General features: G+C 38.4%; 1 protein-coding gene across 7 annotated transcripts in view; it reads right to left on the reverse strand.

Annotated features, from left to right (window-relative positions):
- The window catches only part of STX17 (syntaxin 17), a 72,681-nt gene that overhangs the window by 16,725 nt on the left and 37,897 nt on the right, over positions 1-18,059 (reverse strand). For all 7 annotated transcript variants that reach the window (XM_072604632.1, XM_072604600.1, XM_072604617.1 and 4 more), the window contains exon 4: positions 7,588-7,813. In XM_072604632.1, the coding sequence (XP_072460733.1) occupies positions 7,588-7,813 (226 nt within the window). The remainder of the gene's footprint in view (positions 1-7,587; positions 7,814-18,059) is intronic.

An 18,059-nucleotide genomic window follows, 5' to 3' on the forward strand; every position in this document is an offset into this window, starting at 1 on the left:
TGGACCTCACTTCTTTCATCTGTAAAACAGAGATAGTAAAGTATGCAAAGAATGATAGATGTTCAGAGGACCTAAGCTTGAATCTGGCTCTACCAAGGGTCATTTGTATGACCACAAGCAAGTCACTAACCTCTCTAGAAAGTTTTTTCATTTCTAAATGAGAGAGCTGGACTAAAGTATCTGTGAGGTCACTTCTATGTCTAAGTCTTTTGCCTGTCCTGCCTTATATGTGTGTTGTGAAGATTAAATGAAAGAACTTTGGTTAAAAAATTATAAAGCATTAAAAACTGTTTCTGAAACTAAAACATATTAGATACAAGTAAGCTACTACTGTGATGAATAATCAGTGAATATAATTATCATTATGATTAATAATGGTAATACGAATGGTGGATGGCACTTGTCAAGGAATCTTGTGGGGCCTGAGGCAAGTTGTGGAATATCCTAGAAAGCTAAAGATGTCCAAGGAATGAGCAGGTATACAGTGGGATGGCACTGGGTGGGGCCCTTCAAAATGCTCACCAAGTATAAAACCTTGGGTCTTTAAAACAAGATTACCATTATAAATGTTCTCAGGGACCAGTAAAAGTCTTTACACTTTGAATTCTGGCAGCCAAGAAATGCATCTTGTGTGTTAGAGCAGCAGCAACACTGGACCTGTCCTTGTTTTTGCTATTTTCTCCTACGTTGTTCACTTCAAAGATTTTTGGATTTAAGGCAACTTGGAAGAAAGTCATTCCTGCTGGTCCGGGATCCTCGTGGCAGTAAACGAGTCCTTCTAGTTCTCAGATTAGCAATGAACCCACAGTGGAGGTGGGGTCACGTTTACAATTAGTTTTTAAGGAAGAACTAAAAATTTCCTCATGAAATTTAATAGTTATGCATCATACATCCTATCTCTGGTGCCTCATGAAAATCATCACCAGATTAAGGTGGTTTTTTCCTTTGGGGAGCTGCAATTGGGTGAGGTTGTTAATCTATGGGTTTTGTGTTCCTTGTCAAAAAGCTCCATGCCCTTAAAAAGTAGAAAAAATAGAGGAAAAAAAACACTTGCTATTTCTTCTCTGTTATGCTCTAATGTAGAGGTATCAAACAGCAGCCAGCACTGAGTCTCACAATATCCTGAATACTCTGGAGTGAGGCTGAAACCAGATTAAAATATAATTGGAAAATAGTTAACAAAATAAATAAAAACACAATGTAACATAAAGTTACCATGTGGTTTTCTAAGTCAACATGTGGCTCACTGTGATCCTTAAGGGTGCATGGTTCAGGGCTCCATTTCTATTTGAGTTTAACACCACTACCGTAAACAGTAGAAGCAGCCCACAACTAGTTTTAGCTCTTCCCTTTTCGTTTCCTTATTCAAATCCTGACAAGAGAATGGGCTATAACCTCTAAATTCCTACAGATCAATGAATAATGTCAACATACAACACTGCCTCAGTCTCTGACTTTCACCAGGCATGCTGAGGGACAGACAGGAGGCAGCATGTGCCAGGCAAGTCAAACTACTTCTACCACCATGACTACCATGTCCCCTCAGACCCTGATAGAGACAGCCTAGGGTCTCATACCCAAGAGGATTGGATAGCAAGGCTTCCAGCCGAGTGCCCTCATAGAGAGGCAGCCTGGCAACTGCTCCTGCAAGTGCTACTGCCACACTGACTGAAGATTTAGAAAATCAAGTTCTGGCCACCAAAGTCCTTGTTACTGTCAAAATGTTCACCATCAGAAATAGATATGATTTTGTCAGTGGTCAGAGGCATGACCATTATCAGTTTTGCTGCTGTATACCCTGAGGCCTTCAGGTCTCTCCATATGACATGAAACTAAAACCTTTTCCATGGACTGTCCTCCCCACTACAATGTGAACTTTCTGAGGCCAAAGAACTATCTTTCCTGGGCATAGTATAATGCACATAACAATCACCCAAATTATTCATTTTATTATTCATGCTCTACTTCACAGGAGTGCTAGGCAGAAAACACTTTGCAAACTTATAAGTGCTATATAATTGTGACATACTATAACAATAACTGAAGCAGCTGTAAGTGGATAGGATGGGCCAGGAGTCAGGAAGACCTGAGTTCAAATACGGCCTCCACTAGCTGTGTGACCCTGGGCAAGTCACTTAACCTCTGTTTGTCTAATCCACTGGAGAAGGAAATGGCAAACCACTTAAGTATCTTTGCCAAGTAAATCCCACACAGGGACATGACTGAGCATATAACAATACTTAATACTAAAGTCAATTAAATTAGGTAAGATGTTTTGATTAGCTAACTCTAGGATCACATAATTCCTCTAATTATATAAATTTAAGAATGGGGGAAGGGTGGACTCAAGTGGCTTTGAAGGTGTTGATAGAAGTATTACAGTAACAATATGCAAATGATGGAACTAAGTATTAGGATAATCTCATAGAGAGACAGAAAGTTTGGCAGCTGACTTCAAAATTTCTGGTTGCTAGGTGGCTGCTAGTGATGGGAAATTCGATGCTGACTGACCAAAGTAAGAAGTCTGAAGTCAGCTTTTTTTCTTCCTTTTGAACATCAAAGATGTCAAGGACCCTCTGAGATATCAGACTACCAGGGCCCAGTGGTTACTCTGACCACTGTATACATATCTAAAAGAATAAGGAAAGGTTCACCAAGTGCTACTAAGAAAAAAACAAAGACCTTGTGACAGATTATTTGCCAACCAAACTCTTTCCTGTTCTGGGTGCCCAGTCTGGCACACAAATTAACATTCAACAACACAAAGAAATAAATATATAAGGGAAGTTTGCAAAGGACAACATATCAATAATGCCATACCACTCTCTCACAAATAAGTGTCACCTGCTTAACATCCTCCAAAAATGCACAGCTTTCTGAACAGAAACAACAGCCCAGACTACCAAATGCAAACCCCAATGTTATGGTGTGACTTTTTGTGCTACCAAAAAGCAAGCCTGACAGAGAGAGAAACTGAACTACTATCCAAAGACACTATATGCTGCCTTTATATCTTGGCTGCCCACATTTCCTTAGAGTAACAGCATTGCCCCCCCAAGAACTCTGCCACTCCTGGGATTGAGGACAGAGTTTGGGCTTACCAACCAGCTCTCAAGAAGGTCCCTCCTCAACTGCCATACTGAGTTGCTGCTGGTTGGCAACGTTTTACTGGGCTAGCAATTAAAAGGAAAGGCCTGCATGGGCTGTCTCACTCTCTGAGTCTTTTGGCAGATTTTCTTTCCTACACTTTACTCATAGGTTAGGCTGTGTTAACAGCCCGTTCGATTATTTCCTATATATCTTTATACTTTCTGGGTCCTGTCAACAGATCTGGGTTTGAGTACTGGTTCTGCAGCTTACAAAGTGTGTGACTGTGGGCAAGTAACTTAACCTCAGTGGGCTTGTTTCCTCATATTCAAAATGAGGATAACTCATGTATTACCTATGTCATAAGGTTATTATGAAAGAAGATTACCGTTGTAAAGTTCTATGTAAATGTAAGCCACCATCATCATCATTAGTATTGTATAAAGTTTCTCAGCCTGATTTACTCATCGCCAGGAATGTGTTAGTCAGCCATATTCTACACTGGGACCTTGAATAGTCAGAATTTTAGAGTAGGAAGGTGGTTAGATTTCTAAATGTTCACTAACACTAACATATCTTTAACATCCTAGAATTTCCCAGGAATTTTAGTCATGCCCCTTTTCTTCCTTCTTTTTTTGAGTGAAACATTTATCTTTCTCTAGTCCTATGAAGAATCCATTCTTGGAAGTCTTTCAGATATCACTGATGATGGCTTAGCAATTACTTCTTCCAGTTCTTTCAAGTACCCAAGGATATGGTTAATCTAGGCCAGATGATTTTAGCTCTTCAAGGGTAGTTAGATACTCTCATACTATCTCCTTACTTATCCTTGGTATCAACTTATTAGTAGTTTTTGTTGTTCATTCTAGTCCAAAAGCTACTTCTTTTTGGTTTTCATGTGCTGTGGTCTATCTCCAAAAAAGATTTCAGAATTGAGCCCCTCCTGCTAGGAAGGGCATCCCTTTGAGTTCAATCAGGAAGAATTTCATTTCCCTATTCTCCAGTTAACATGAAAGTCCTTTTGCCTGCACTATAAGGCCAGATGAACACTACCACCATCAATACACTGAAAACACAGACCTTAATGGGGCAAGGCTGGTCACAACACAAAGCATTGAGGTTTCCACTTCACCCTACTTTCCCTTACCTTTCTCTCTATCTTTCTCTATTTCTTGCCTACCAAAATAATGAGAATGATGTCATATTTCAACAGTGTTTCAAGGTCTATAAAACACTCTCTTCCGAACAATTCTGCAAGCAAAACAGTGAAACTATTTTAATGTCCATTTTCCATAAGAGGAAACTGAGGCACAGAAAGTTAAGTGACTTGCCATAACTATAGCAGATGTTTTTCTAAGGACATCTGAGCCTACATTTGAATCTAGTTCTCTTTACTCCAAATCCATTAGGTGATTACTGACCTGTCTGCAGTAATACAACTTTAGAGTTCTCTTGCATATTTCATGTTTGCCATCCTGGGGGCACACACATTCTTCTTGGTTTCAAGTTCATCTTTTCTTTCAGTCTTTCAAGTAAACAAATACTCTCATAAAATCCACTCATAAGAAGTGCACTGTCAACTATTCTTCTAGCTCCTCATTTGATCTCTTTTTAGAAAATTAATAACACTGCCTCCTTCTAGTTAAAATGGCTCTTAACTGGAAAAAATTCATTGATGTATGTAAGCAATAGTCTCATTCCTCTGCTCTAATAGAGGCTACAATGGTATGCTGCAAAGTTCCCTGGACTTACCTGTCAGAAAAAACTGGATCTGAATCTCTTCTGTGACACTCACTAGCTACGTAAAGTCACTTTTTTTTCTGATTATCAGTTCCCTCATCTGAAAATTTTTGGATAATACCTCAAAGGGTTGTTGTGAAGATAAAATAAGACAATTTATGTAAAGTGAGGTATAAACTCTAAAGAACTATGACTGTCAGCTATCATCACCTTCTCCTTTTTGATGGAGTTCATTATAGAAAAAGATCTGGGGACAAGTTATTATTCTATTTTTAAAAAATCTAATGTTCTAACGACATTTGCACAGATTGATGATAAACTCTTGCAGCTGAATAAAAGTATTACAATGTAGGCTCATCATGAAGCTAACTAACAGTTGCCCTAGTACAGTTCTAGGAATGGATTGGACAAGAAGAATGATATGGGTCACATTCTGACTTAGAAAACTACAAATTGGTATAGAAGTTTTTAATTAATAAGTCAACACATTAAGTTGGATAGGAGCTACATTTTAATCTCATTTAAACTACATTTAATCTCAAACTCACGACTGTTGTGGGGGCTCCATATGGCCTAAGGGAGGGCTCTGCATGTTGAACCAGATGATATAAAAACAAATGATGTCAACAAAAATATATTTGAAAAAATAATGGTCCTAAATTACCAGCATTATCCTTTTTCCACAAACAAATCCTCATGACTCAGCCATTCCTTTCCTGATTTCTTGTTACCTGATTATTGTCTGAATTCATCCAAATACCACTTATGGAACAGGTACTTTTTGATGCACTCTTTGATCTTAGTGGTTTCACAGGCTCCTATGTTACAGCTGACAAATCTAGCACTGTGTACCTGCTATCAGGCTTAGTATCATTTGAAGTGATGTCTACTTATTCTTAAAGTATTTCTGCATATTTTTATCTTTTTTACATGTACTTTAAGAATATCTATCAATTCTCTTCCTCCTATTTGGAGCAGAGAATGCAGTGTTTCCATAGCTGCCTCATGGTGATGGGTACTATGTTTGGATAATATTTTATGGTTTTTTTTTTTTTTTTAGGGTATTTTTTCCAAATCTCTTCTGGTCCATTTTACCACTCTGAAAGTACACTTGAAGGTGGGTATTGCATAGGTTTTAACTGCTTTAAATATGTTCTTCCCATTGATCTTTAAATTAGTTATGTCATTAAGTCTCTTAATCTAGTCAAGCACAGCTCTCTTTTTGATATTTTATGCTCAATATGGCAGGCTGGGTGGTTCACTGTAACTTCCAGATTCAAACTAAAAGCCTTCAGTCTCTATGTTTCTTTGGATTATATTAAGAACTTCACATTCCAGTGCACAAGACATTCTGATATTACTGGAGAAAGAATCCAGGAACTGAAGCAGACTGAAAGCTTCCAGCAGCCCACATAGGCCTGGTGTGACCTATGTACACCAAGCAGTTAAGGAGATGCTTTGGTTCTGCTCCTCTAATTTGGAAGCCATGCTGGCCTTGACTTTGCAGAGAAAAAAGTATATCTGAGACTGATCAGAGTCACAATGAGCATCCCTTAAAACATAAATAAAACGTAATCACATTCCTTAAAAATGCCATGCTTTGGGCTAGTTTTGACACTACTGTGATGCTGATGTATTTTAAGCAGAGAGCCATTTTCCACTTGGATATCCAACACTCTAGCGATTAAGTCTTTTGGTGTTAATTTTATACATTTGTAGTTCGTAAATGAACCATGAAAGAGAAACTGAGTCAAAGGTTTTTTGACGTTACTGTCACTGGTCTGCATATGTGATTTCACTGGTACGGGAAGTTTCCAGGGAAGGAACTCACACTGACAAAACAGACTGGTAACTGTTCTGCGACTCCAAGTCTCACACAGCAGCCTGGGGGCACTGAGGGGTTCAGTGAGTTGCCCAGGGTCACACAACTAATATGAGGCAGAAGCAGGACTTGAACCCAGTTCATCACTTCTCCAAAGTCGGTTCTTTGTCCATTGAGTCATGCAGCCTCTCATCATAATTATTACATACCCAAAATGAAACCACTGCTTTCCATGAGGATGCCAAGCAGGATCTTGGCCTTAAAATGTTGGTAATCACCAGTCAGGGAACTTTCCAACTCAGGAAGCCTCTTCTACCCATCTCCAATTTGTCCAAACACAGGAACAAGTCTAGGAAGCTCACACTGATTTAACGGTTTCTATTTCTATCGGCTTTGGAATGTAAGAGAGATGGATAGAAGAAGGGGCCTGGGATTTAGACCAGTGAAACAGGAGGTGACTTCAATATTACATAAACACAGGCAACGTACAAACAGACAATAAGGAATTCACAGAATCATAGAATTTGAGAGTTGAAATGGACCTCAGAGGCCATTTAATTTAATCCATATAGGAAAGAAATCTCCCCTTTATAGTGGGAATTGCTAACACGTGACTGTCCTGTCTCTGTAAAAAGACCTTCAAGGAAAGAGGCCCACCCACTTTTCAAGGCAGCCAATTTCACTCACGGATAGTACCAATTTTTAGGAAGTTTTTCTTCAATTAAAGCCCATACCGGTCTCTTTGCACCTTCCATCCAATGCCCTTGGTTTTCCCCTCTGGGGAAGTCTAATCCTTCTCCCAAATGACAGCCCTTCAAATACTTAAAGACAGCTATTGTCTTTCCTGACTCTTCTCTTTTCTAATCTTAATATGCTTAGTTCCTTCAATCAAACTGGCTACTGACATGATCTAAAATGATATTTAGCATAATACATACCTCCTACAGTCATTGATCTTGTCAAAGGAGAGTGAAGTGAGGTTCCATCATCGTTAAACTGATTTTTAAGTTCTTCTGCAGATTGCAAGTGAAGTTGGAGAAACTCTGTGATTGCTCCTGAAGCTGCTTCTTTAACAGGGTCCATCATTCTTTTCAGAACTCCCCTGTCATCCTTATGGACTTTCAAACAGAGCTTCTCCATTTGCTGGATGTTGGAGCGGAGTTGCTATAATGAATTAAAAAATTCACCACAAATATTTCAATATTCAACATTCAACCTGTACTGAGCCTTTATCCCTTATTATGTACAACAACACTATGTTCCAGGGATGTAAAAAGATTGTTTTAAAAAGGGTCCGTAATCTAGTCACAGAAACAAGACAAATACTTAGATAAATATTATTCAAGTTAAAACAGGAATGCTTACTAGAAGTATAAGGTCTCATGGAATTGAAATGGTAGCAGAGAAAAGCATTATGAAAGAGACAGCAAGTGACCATACCCTGGTTGCAGACAAAGTATCTAAGAGAAAAAAGAAAACACCTTCTTGGGCTCTAAACTTGCAGAGCTGCATGTAAAGTGATGACAACAAACATTCCACTATCTATTTATAAAAAAAAAGCAATATAATAACCCTTTCTTAAAGCTCAGCATTACTCAGGCCTCTATTAAAAAATGAAGAGGAATTAATAAGCCTCTTCATGAAGGTGAAAGGAGAGCGTAAAAGCTGGCTTCAAGTTTAACATAAAAAAAAAAAAAACAACAACTAAGATCCTGGCAACAGTCCCCAATACTTCCTGACAAACAGAAGGAGAAGAAATGGAAGCACTGTCAGATTTTTGTCTTTTTGGGCTTAAAGATCACTGCAGAAAGCAACTGTAAGCCATGAATTAAAAGATACTTGCCCCTTGGAAGAAAAGCTATGGCCAATTTGGACAGCGTTCTAAAAAGCAGAGACATCATCTTGTCAACAACGGTTGGTATACTAAGAGCTATAGTTTTTTTCCAGTAGCAACGTATGGCTGAAAGAATTGGAAAATAAAGGGAAAAGGAAAGCTGAGCGCCAAAGAACTGATGTTTTTGAATTATGGTGCTAGAGAAAACTTTTGAGAGCCTCTTGGACAGCAAAGAGATCAAAATGTCAAAACTTAAAGAAATTAATTCAGGCTATTAACTGGAATGTCAAATACTAAAGCTGAAGCTTAAATACTCTGGCTACATAGGGAGAAAATGGGACTCACTAGAAAAGACCCTGATGTTGGGAAAGACTGAAGGCAAAAGGAAAAAGGAATGACAGAGGATGAGATGGATAGACAGCGTCACAGAAGCTATGAATATGTACTTGGACAGACGTTAAGAAGAGGCAGTGGAGGACAGAAGGGCCTGGTGTGCTATGGAAGAGTCAGACATAACTAAATGACTGAATAGTAACAACCACCAGGTAAGGGCCTTATAACTAAAGAGGAAAAGCTTAGAGAAGATCCAGGATTGTCAATAATCAAAATGAACGAGTTTTGAGAGGCTAGGTAAAAAGACAGCCTAAGGAAATTGGGTCCAGGATATTTTTTATCCTGGATAAAAGAAAGTTGATGGATGAGGGAAACTCTAAGGTGGACACAGGAGCTTTGTTATAGAATTCAAATTTTGAAACCATACTGATTTGAACTAAATGAAGAAGTAGAAGGGAAACCTATCTGAATTACAGAATTTACAAAATAAATTCTTTGTAAGAACCCTATAAAGCTAGTGTTATAGTTAACACAATTACATATGCACAAATTTATGCTTCTAAGTTTGAAAGTATTAATAATGTCTTATTTCCCCAACTATCTCCACCTAGGGATTTCTGAAAATCAAGGAAGCACTCATCAGATAAGAAACTTTGTACCAAAGGGAAAAGCTGGGAAGCCATTTGTGGAGTTGGCAAACCACCTCCAATTTGGATACAAACTTTGAGAACCAAATCATCCTTCCTGAATCTTGTCCTCCTAAGGCCTTGGTTGGTTATGAAGAATATCCTTTAATAAATTTAATAAATCACATCTGGACATAAAAATTCCATGCATGGGTTTTTTCTTTTTCTTTTCTTGGTATGGATGCTAATTACTCATCCTTGGAGAAGTCTTTGCCACCAAATGTAGGAACTGAAATGGGTGGGAGAAACTGGTCAAGATTCCTCACTTTACATTTCTAGAACTCACAGAGCCTTCATGCAAATAGCATATAGATCTAATTTAACATCACAGTCCAGATATGTAATTTCCCATAGTATTAAGGTGCTATGCAAAACCTTCAAAAGTTGGCACCGAGAAGCAAAAGGCACAATGATCTGCTGAATAACCAGATTACAAAACTCTCCAGGAAAATAAATAGTTAAAAATCACCACTATTTATTAGAAAGGGAAATGGGTAATTAGGACAGATGTTTAGGGGGCCTGCTAAAAGTGAGGGATCAGTATAAAAGGGCTCTCAAATTTATAAAAACACAAGTCATTCCCCAACTGATAAAATGGCCAAAGGATATGAAAAGGTAGTTTACAGAGAAAGAAATTAATAGCCACATGAAAAAATGTTCTGTCACTATTGATGAGAGAAATGAAAATTAAAACAACTTTGAGATACTACCTTATGTTTATCAGAATGGATAATATGACAGAAAAGGAAAATGGCAAGTGCTGGAGGGGATGTGAAAAAGTCGAGACACTATCACTGTTGGTGGAGTTGTGAACCGGTCCAACCATTCTGAAGAACAATGTGAAACTATGCCCAAAGGGTTATAAAACTATGCATACCGTTTGATCCAGCAATATCACTACTAGGTCTGTACCCCAAAGAGATCAAAGAAAATGAGAAATATGAAAATATTTATAGCAGCTCTTCTTGAGGTGGCAAAGGACTGGAAATTGAGGGGATAGGATGTCCATCAACTGGGAAATGGCCAACAAAGTTGTAGTTCAAGATTGTGGTGGGATACTATTGTGCTACATAAAATGCTAAGCAGGATGGTTTCAGAAAAACCTGGGAAGATCTATATGAACTGATACAAAGTGAAGAGAACAGTCAAGAAAACATTGTTCATAGTAATAGTAATATTGTAATGATGATCAACTGTGAAAGATTTAGCTATCCTTATCAATGCTGATCAAGACAATAGCCCAAGCCAATTTCAAAGGATTCATGATGAAAAATGCCATCTACCTCCAGAGAGAGGGAACTGATGAACAGTGAATAAAGACTGAAGCATACTTTTAAAAAAAACTTTGTATTTTTTTGGGGGGAGAAGGTTGCATGTATTTTCTTTTGCAACATTGTTAATACAGAAAGGTTTTATATGACTTCACATGTAAAACTGATATATTGCTTGCCTTCTCAAGAGGTGAGGGAAGGGTGGAAAGGGAGAAAATTTGGAACTTTAAATTTTTGAAAAATTACATGTAATTGGGAAATATTTAACAAAATATATGTGTATGTGTGAATATATTAATGTAATACATACATACAAATATACATACATACACACACACTCATATATATATGTGTATACACACACACACACACACACACACACACACACACGGCACCTAGATGGTTCAATGTGAGTGCTGGGCCTCAAGTCAGGAAAACCTGAGCTCAAATCCAGCCTCAGACACTAGTTGTGTGACCTGGGCAAGTCACTTAACCTCTTTGCCTTAATCCACGGGGAGAAGGAAATGGCAAAACATTTCAGCATCCTTACCAATGAAACTTCATGTCCATGGGGTCACAAAAAGTTGGACTTCACAACAGCTACTATGTAAAAATGACTGAACAACAACTATATTTATATCTATATGTATGTATCTATATCTATCTACCTAAAGGGGCTCCCAGTAGGACTCCTTAATAGTTAACTAACTAAATGAGGTAAAAATCTTATCAAAGAGCCCTTTATTAGTAGGACTCATTGAAAGAGATACTTTTCCCATTCAGTCTATTGTAGATCCCTTTCACAGAATCCCTTCTTTGGGGTTAGTCTGAGTTAAAGAGCTTCCTATATTGAAGAATGTTATGTGAGTGACAGGACAAAGCTGTTATCTAGGTCCTTATTAGAGGGAATAAATACACTTAAACTTTGGAAATATTTGTCTCTAAGTACAGGTATCTCAACATCCTTGGCAGACCATAGGCTCCTTGAGGTCTGGGAATGTGTCCAATTGGATCTTTGTATTCCTAACACCAAGCACTGTACAATGTGCTTAGCTGATGCTTAATAAGTACTAAAGCAGAAGGGGCGTTAGGTAAAATTTCCTTTTGGGTTTTTTTTAGATAATCCAGACAATGAAATATATAATCAAAGAAGTTGCAGCATTTGTTTCTCTGGATATTTTTTTTAATGTTGAAATTTTTTTATTTGACTATGAATATAAATATATAATAACATATAATACAATGTAATATGAATATGTCTATCTCCTTCATGCCAATTTCTTTTCTAGTATATTCCTTTTAATGTCATCAAAATATAACAAAACCACTCCCACAAATATGTGCTACAATGGTTTTGTTTCTCTTGATTTTTTTGGTTTTTGGTTGTCGGGGTTTTTTTGTTGTGTGGAGGGAGATATGAGAGGGAAGAAAAAAGTATGCTTGTTAATTGAGAAAAAAGTTAAAAAAAGAAAATTAAATATTGTGTTGCATTATTATAAATAGCTGGACTTGTTTTACCTATGTCACCTTGTAGTAATATGAAGAAAATTCCAAGTAATCCTTTAAAAAAGAGTAGAAGAGCATCCCTGATGGTTCTTCCCTCACCTGCCTTTTTCTGAAGAATAATCCATCCTTATCATCATACGTTGCAAGGGAAAAGGGAAAAGGAAATCTGATCTATTTTTATAGTGTTATCCATTTAATTAAATTCAAATCAATACATAATTTTATCTATTATGCAAAAAATACTGTTTTTGACACTGTCAGTGTTACATAAATTCCAATGGCTCCCTATTATACCTAAAAGCAATATCCTTTGTCTAGCATTTAACTCTTTAAAGTCAGTCAACAAATAACCTCTCCAAGTTTTTTACATATTAAGCACTTCACACATTCTAGCCAAATTGACTTTCTTGTTGTCCCTTACACATGACATTCCATTTCCTGAAACCATGACTTGAGCATGGGCTGATCTCCTATTTGGGAATGCATGTCCTTTTCACCCCCATCTCTCAGAATTGCCGGTTTCCTGTAAAGTTCAGCTGAAGGACTACCTGCTTCATGAGGCCTTTTCTGGTCCCTGAGCAGCTAGTTCTACCTCTTGTTTCTTTTACACCTATTCTACACATACTTCTTTGGGTGCACGCTGTTTCCCCAAACAGAAAAGAAGCTCCCTAAGGGGAAGGATATTTGACAAACTGTGTCATCAGCACCTAGGACAGTACCTGGCACTTGGTAGGCACTCAATGTCTGCTGAGTGACTGATTGAGTAAACCCTGCTCTTACAGAGCTTAAAATCTAGGAATCTCCTAGCATCTCTCAGATTGTAGCAAGTGCAGTTAGAACAGATAAGAGTTTAAAACTTCAACTTCTACTTCAAGACTAATTTTTTTCATGCTATTTACAGTAATAATTTCCAGTTTCAAGGTTTAGAAAATTCATGCAGTATTTTGAAACGTCAAAGAAAACCATTTCTCTATTGCAGTCTCAGTAGCACATTCTCCCAGTTCACCTAGATCAAGATTACCCCTGGCCTGTTCCATTTCCAGCCTTCAAGCTGCTGGTGTTCAGCACACTGCAGTCATCTGTCATGGAAGACCACTTGAGATGTGCGGGTCACGAACTTGCCACTGATATTTGGAAGTTCTCCAGGCTTCCCATTGCTCAGCATTCTGATCACATAGGACTGTCCTTGTGTGAGGTGTGTGAGTGCAGGAGAGGCAGCAGCACAAAGCACGTACTGGAGAGGTAGCGAACTTGACCCTTCTCGTTCAAAACTGGGCAATGCAAGCGCATCACTCACGCTATGGGCCCCGATTCCGGACATCAGAGGTAAGCACCAGCCCGGACTCTATCACCTCGTCGGTGAGCGCAGCTTCAGGGCCCAGGCCACGCTGCCTCCTTCCAAAGGGCCCCCTTGGAGATGGCAGTGGGGTGTAGTTGCGCCCCCCACCCCCCGCCATGGCATACGCCCACCCGGACCCCCACAGCCACCCTTGCGCCCCAGTCTGCCCCTCCCAGGACTCCGGGCCCCTCCGTCCGGCCCCTGGCTCGGGAGAGGCGGCCAGGTCCTCCACGCACAACTAGGGTGCAGACACACAGACCCGGGATCTCCCCCAGGTGGGGCCCATCCAAGGCCTCGGCCCGGCCCCCGTCCTGGGCAGATCTACCCTCGGATCTCCCGGCTCCCCACCCACCCCACCCTCCCACAAGTATCGATATATTTTTTTAAGGAAATGTTACCCTATCTAAGAAAGTTCAAAGACATCCTATTCATGTTGGAATTCTCTGAGAAATCCCTTTCTGTCCCTTGGATCTCATTTTTCTGAAAAGTGGTAGGCAGTAAGGTCCTGCAAAGAGTTCTGAGCCTGGCATCAAGAAGACCCGAGTGAGCCTGCTGCGCCAGCTACTTTCTAGCTGGACGACTGTGCTTCGTTTTCCTCATTTGTAAAGTGCAAATAATAGTATCTACCTCATTTCAAGGCTTCAATGACATAATGTCTCTTGCATAATTTCAAGTGCTATATAAACGTCAGGTATTTTGATTTATTTTATTTGAAAATATATTTATTTTAAATATTTTATTTATTTATTTATTCTTAAAAGTTAACCACCTGTTGTTAAACCTGCACTTTGGAATCTTACCACTGTATCTGTACTTACTTCTCTTCATTAGAATAGGTCTGAATAGCTAAAAAAGACAAAAAATATAAACATATATATGCACTTACCTACCTCTATTTATCTATGGAAAAATATATACGACAAAAGAGACAAACATAGTTCCATTCACACCAGAAATGAACTTAGCTGAGGATCCCCAAGTAGGTGGTTCTAATCAATTGGTCATTTTCAAAGCTCAGTTTAGATTGGGGTTGGGCAGCCCTGCCCACACATTTTTGCACAATTACCTTGCCCGCATAATTTAGGAATTTCACTATTAGCACTCTCCTTTTTTTCCTCACCCTGAAACTGATATCAAAGTTATACAGAAATAGAAAGTGATTCCATCCAAGAGAAAGGATGAAAATCTATTGTTTTATAAAATGGAAAAGAATGTTTTATTTAGTAGATATCCACTTCCAGACATGGTCATTTAAGAAAACTCAAAGTTCAAAATTAGAGAGAATCTTTATTAAAGCATTCTGCACAAAAATGGATAAAGGTAATAAAGTGGAAGAAGGGCCTAGCTAACTTAAAATTAAAATGCTAGGACTGGAAAAATGATTCAGGACATATGAGTTAATAAGCTATGATTCTTTATATATCCAGATAACTTGAAGAAACATTCATACAGCACTATGTGCCTACTATAGCTTTTACAACTATCTCATTTGGCCCTCACAACAGCCCTATACAAGATAAGTACTATTTCCATTTTATAGTTGAGGAAACGGAGATCATATAGCTACTAAGTGTCTGAAATCACATTTGTACTCAGGTCTTCTTGACCCTAGGTCCAGTACTCTATATCCATTGCCTTTGGTGCTTGGTATGGTCAGACCCCATTAAATTCTGGATAGATGTAGCTAGTAGATTTTTCTTATCCCTTCAAAAAGAAGTGAATTCTGGTTTGTCTTTTTTGAAAAAGTAATTCTCCCCTTTGCCCCCATTATTGATTAATTTTTGAGACCTGAATTTGACACACTTTTATTTTGACGTTGGCTTATATGTGAATTCCCTTTCTGGTGCAATGTGATTCTGCTTTGCTGCCCTTCTCTGGCAATGTGTTGATTCCTAGACAATCTTGTGACTTCTTAATTGAAGTTGTGAGTGCTCTACCCTAATACAATCTGCTTCCTCCTTCTTCATGTGGCTACTATTCTAATTGTCTTCTGCTGTTGTTGACCTGGATTCTTCCTTTTGGATTTCATCCCAAGCTGACCTCTGATATGGAAGGAGCTTAACTATTCACCAGAACCCCATCCTAGGTTGTGTTAGCCTCCCTTCTGACAGCTGGCCCAAGTACTGATTAGCCAATTTGGGCCTCGAACCTATTCCTAGTTCTCAAATGCCCACCAGAGGCTGATTTTTAGCACTGTCCCACTTGGACCTCAGCTTAACGTTACTGCACTGGGAGCACTTATTCAGAATTGACAATTGCTGTGCTTCTACACAGAAAGTGATCAATAAATATCTGCTGACAGGGAGGCTGGTCAGCAGCCACCAAACCAAATAGGATAACATACTGCAGAAGGAAGGAGTGGAAGGAGAGAGTTCAGGTGTGAAAAAGGAAGTTCTGCTCATCAGCTTTTATAATTACATGACGCTACCCTCGGGGTAGGGTACTTCTGGCCACTGGCCTGTTTCTAGGGACACTGAGTTGGCCACTACCACTTCACCACTGAGGCATCCTGGAGCAGTTGTAGTTATTCTCTTCAGAGTGGAATCCATAAAAGGTTATGGAAAATAAAGGATGTCAGTAAAAATAAGTCATTTCCATCGAAGCCCACTGTAACAAAAGCAATTTATCATCTAATAAAACTTCAGAGTATGTCTCCCTCTTGCTCTCTTTTCCTACTTTCCACTTCTGCTTCTCCCTTTCCGTCAGTGGTTCTCTTTGCCACTTTATCTCTTATCATCTCATTTGTCCTTTTCTTTCTCTTCCTACCTTCCCCCTTCCCCTCTTCCTTCCTTTCCCTGTTACATTCTCTAGTTTTAATTACAAGAGTAGGTGAATCAATTGCTTTATATTTTTTGAAACAAAACAATCCCAAACCTGACAAAACTATTTCTATGTAACTATATCACTTTTAATTTACTTATCTGTATTTACTTTTCTGTGTACATATTGTCTTACCCTAACAGAATGTAAGCCCCTTGAGGGCAGGGGCTGTTTCATTTTCATCTCTGTATTCCCACTGTCTAGGTATGATACTTCACACATTTGTTGAATTTAATTATTTTTTAAATTACATGCATTTAATTGTTTTTAATCTGTGGATATGTGGTCCTTAATAGAAACAAAGTTCCCCAATCCTTTCTCTCCAAATTCAAGTTAAATTAAAGCTAAAAGGGACAAAGAAATGTATTAAAATGGCACAACCAAATGGAACAGCAACTGAGTTTGACTTAAGGTAGCCTGGTTTTGACTTCTCCTGAACTTATTTTAATCTTTATGCACTGTATGTTTAGGTGGAATGGTTTAATTTTCTTCATCTGAAAAAGAAGTTGGGAAAAAGAACCAGATGAATGCTAAGATACTTTTCCAGTTTCATTTTATATTCTTTTCATGTTTACTTAAAGGTTATTCAGGAGATTTTCATTGAAATCATATTCCCAATCTTGTTGCTGACAATTTTTATCTTTTGTCGCCTATTCTACGTTATCTATATCTTAATGCTTCAAGAAAGCTATGATTTAATTGCTATAAGTATTTCTTCCACGGATCACAATACCTCCACATTTTAGTAAATCAATTGCTATAGCTAAAAACCCTCATCATTTATTGACCAGTCTTCTGATGATACACATCTTCAACTCTTGCTAGACTGATCCTCAGATTAAAAAAGTGTAATCTATATATTCAAAGCCTTTTCAACTTAGTAGGACCCATCAACACTGATGCTATACTCACATAATCTTTAAGGACTTAGGATGATCTTCATTTACTTGAAGAGGCAATAGTAAAAGTCTTTAGTCATACTATCTTTATCTATGCCATTAAAAATATGAATAAAAATCATATTAGATTTGCAAAATAAGGATGAATGGAATAGACTTAGCATTTTTTTTTACCATTTTATAGTATAAATTCATATTTCCCAGAATTTTTAGTTCATGACACAAATCTCTCAAATGCCCACAAAAAATTAGCACATTCAAAACCAAAATGTCAATAGGGTAGGGCTTTAATACTATAAGCAGAACAAATTCTGTTCTGATCTATCCACTGAATAAGAAAGTGTAAGAGCTTTAGTTGTTTTCATTGTGGCAGAGTTTGAGTCAGCAAGCCACAACAGAAACCAATATATCCAAATCAAACAGAAAGGAACTGAAGGGAAATAAAAGTCTAAGTAAGCAAGCTAATGAACAAATCTAAGGACACAAACCAACCAAGACAGCGCTGACCCCCTTCATGGGAGGAGGCCCAAATCAGCAGCACAGAAGGGATATAACTATGATTCAAGAGCAGAATGTAGCTGCCCTCTCCTATGACCCTTACTGGGGATGGGCAGACAAAGCTTGGCAGGTATGTGTTGAAAGCCAGAAGCAATTCTTACTTTGGAGTTCTCCAGGAGGTTGAACAGCTGCTTATGGCATACAGGCCACACTGGCTACCTAGG

The sequence above is a fragment of the Notamacropus eugenii genome, chromosome 1 (genome assembly GCF_028372415.1).
Source record: "Notamacropus eugenii isolate mMacEug1 chromosome 1, mMacEug1.pri_v2, whole genome shotgun sequence".
NCBI lineage: Eukaryota > Metazoa > Chordata > Mammalia > Diprotodontia > Macropodidae > Notamacropus > Notamacropus eugenii.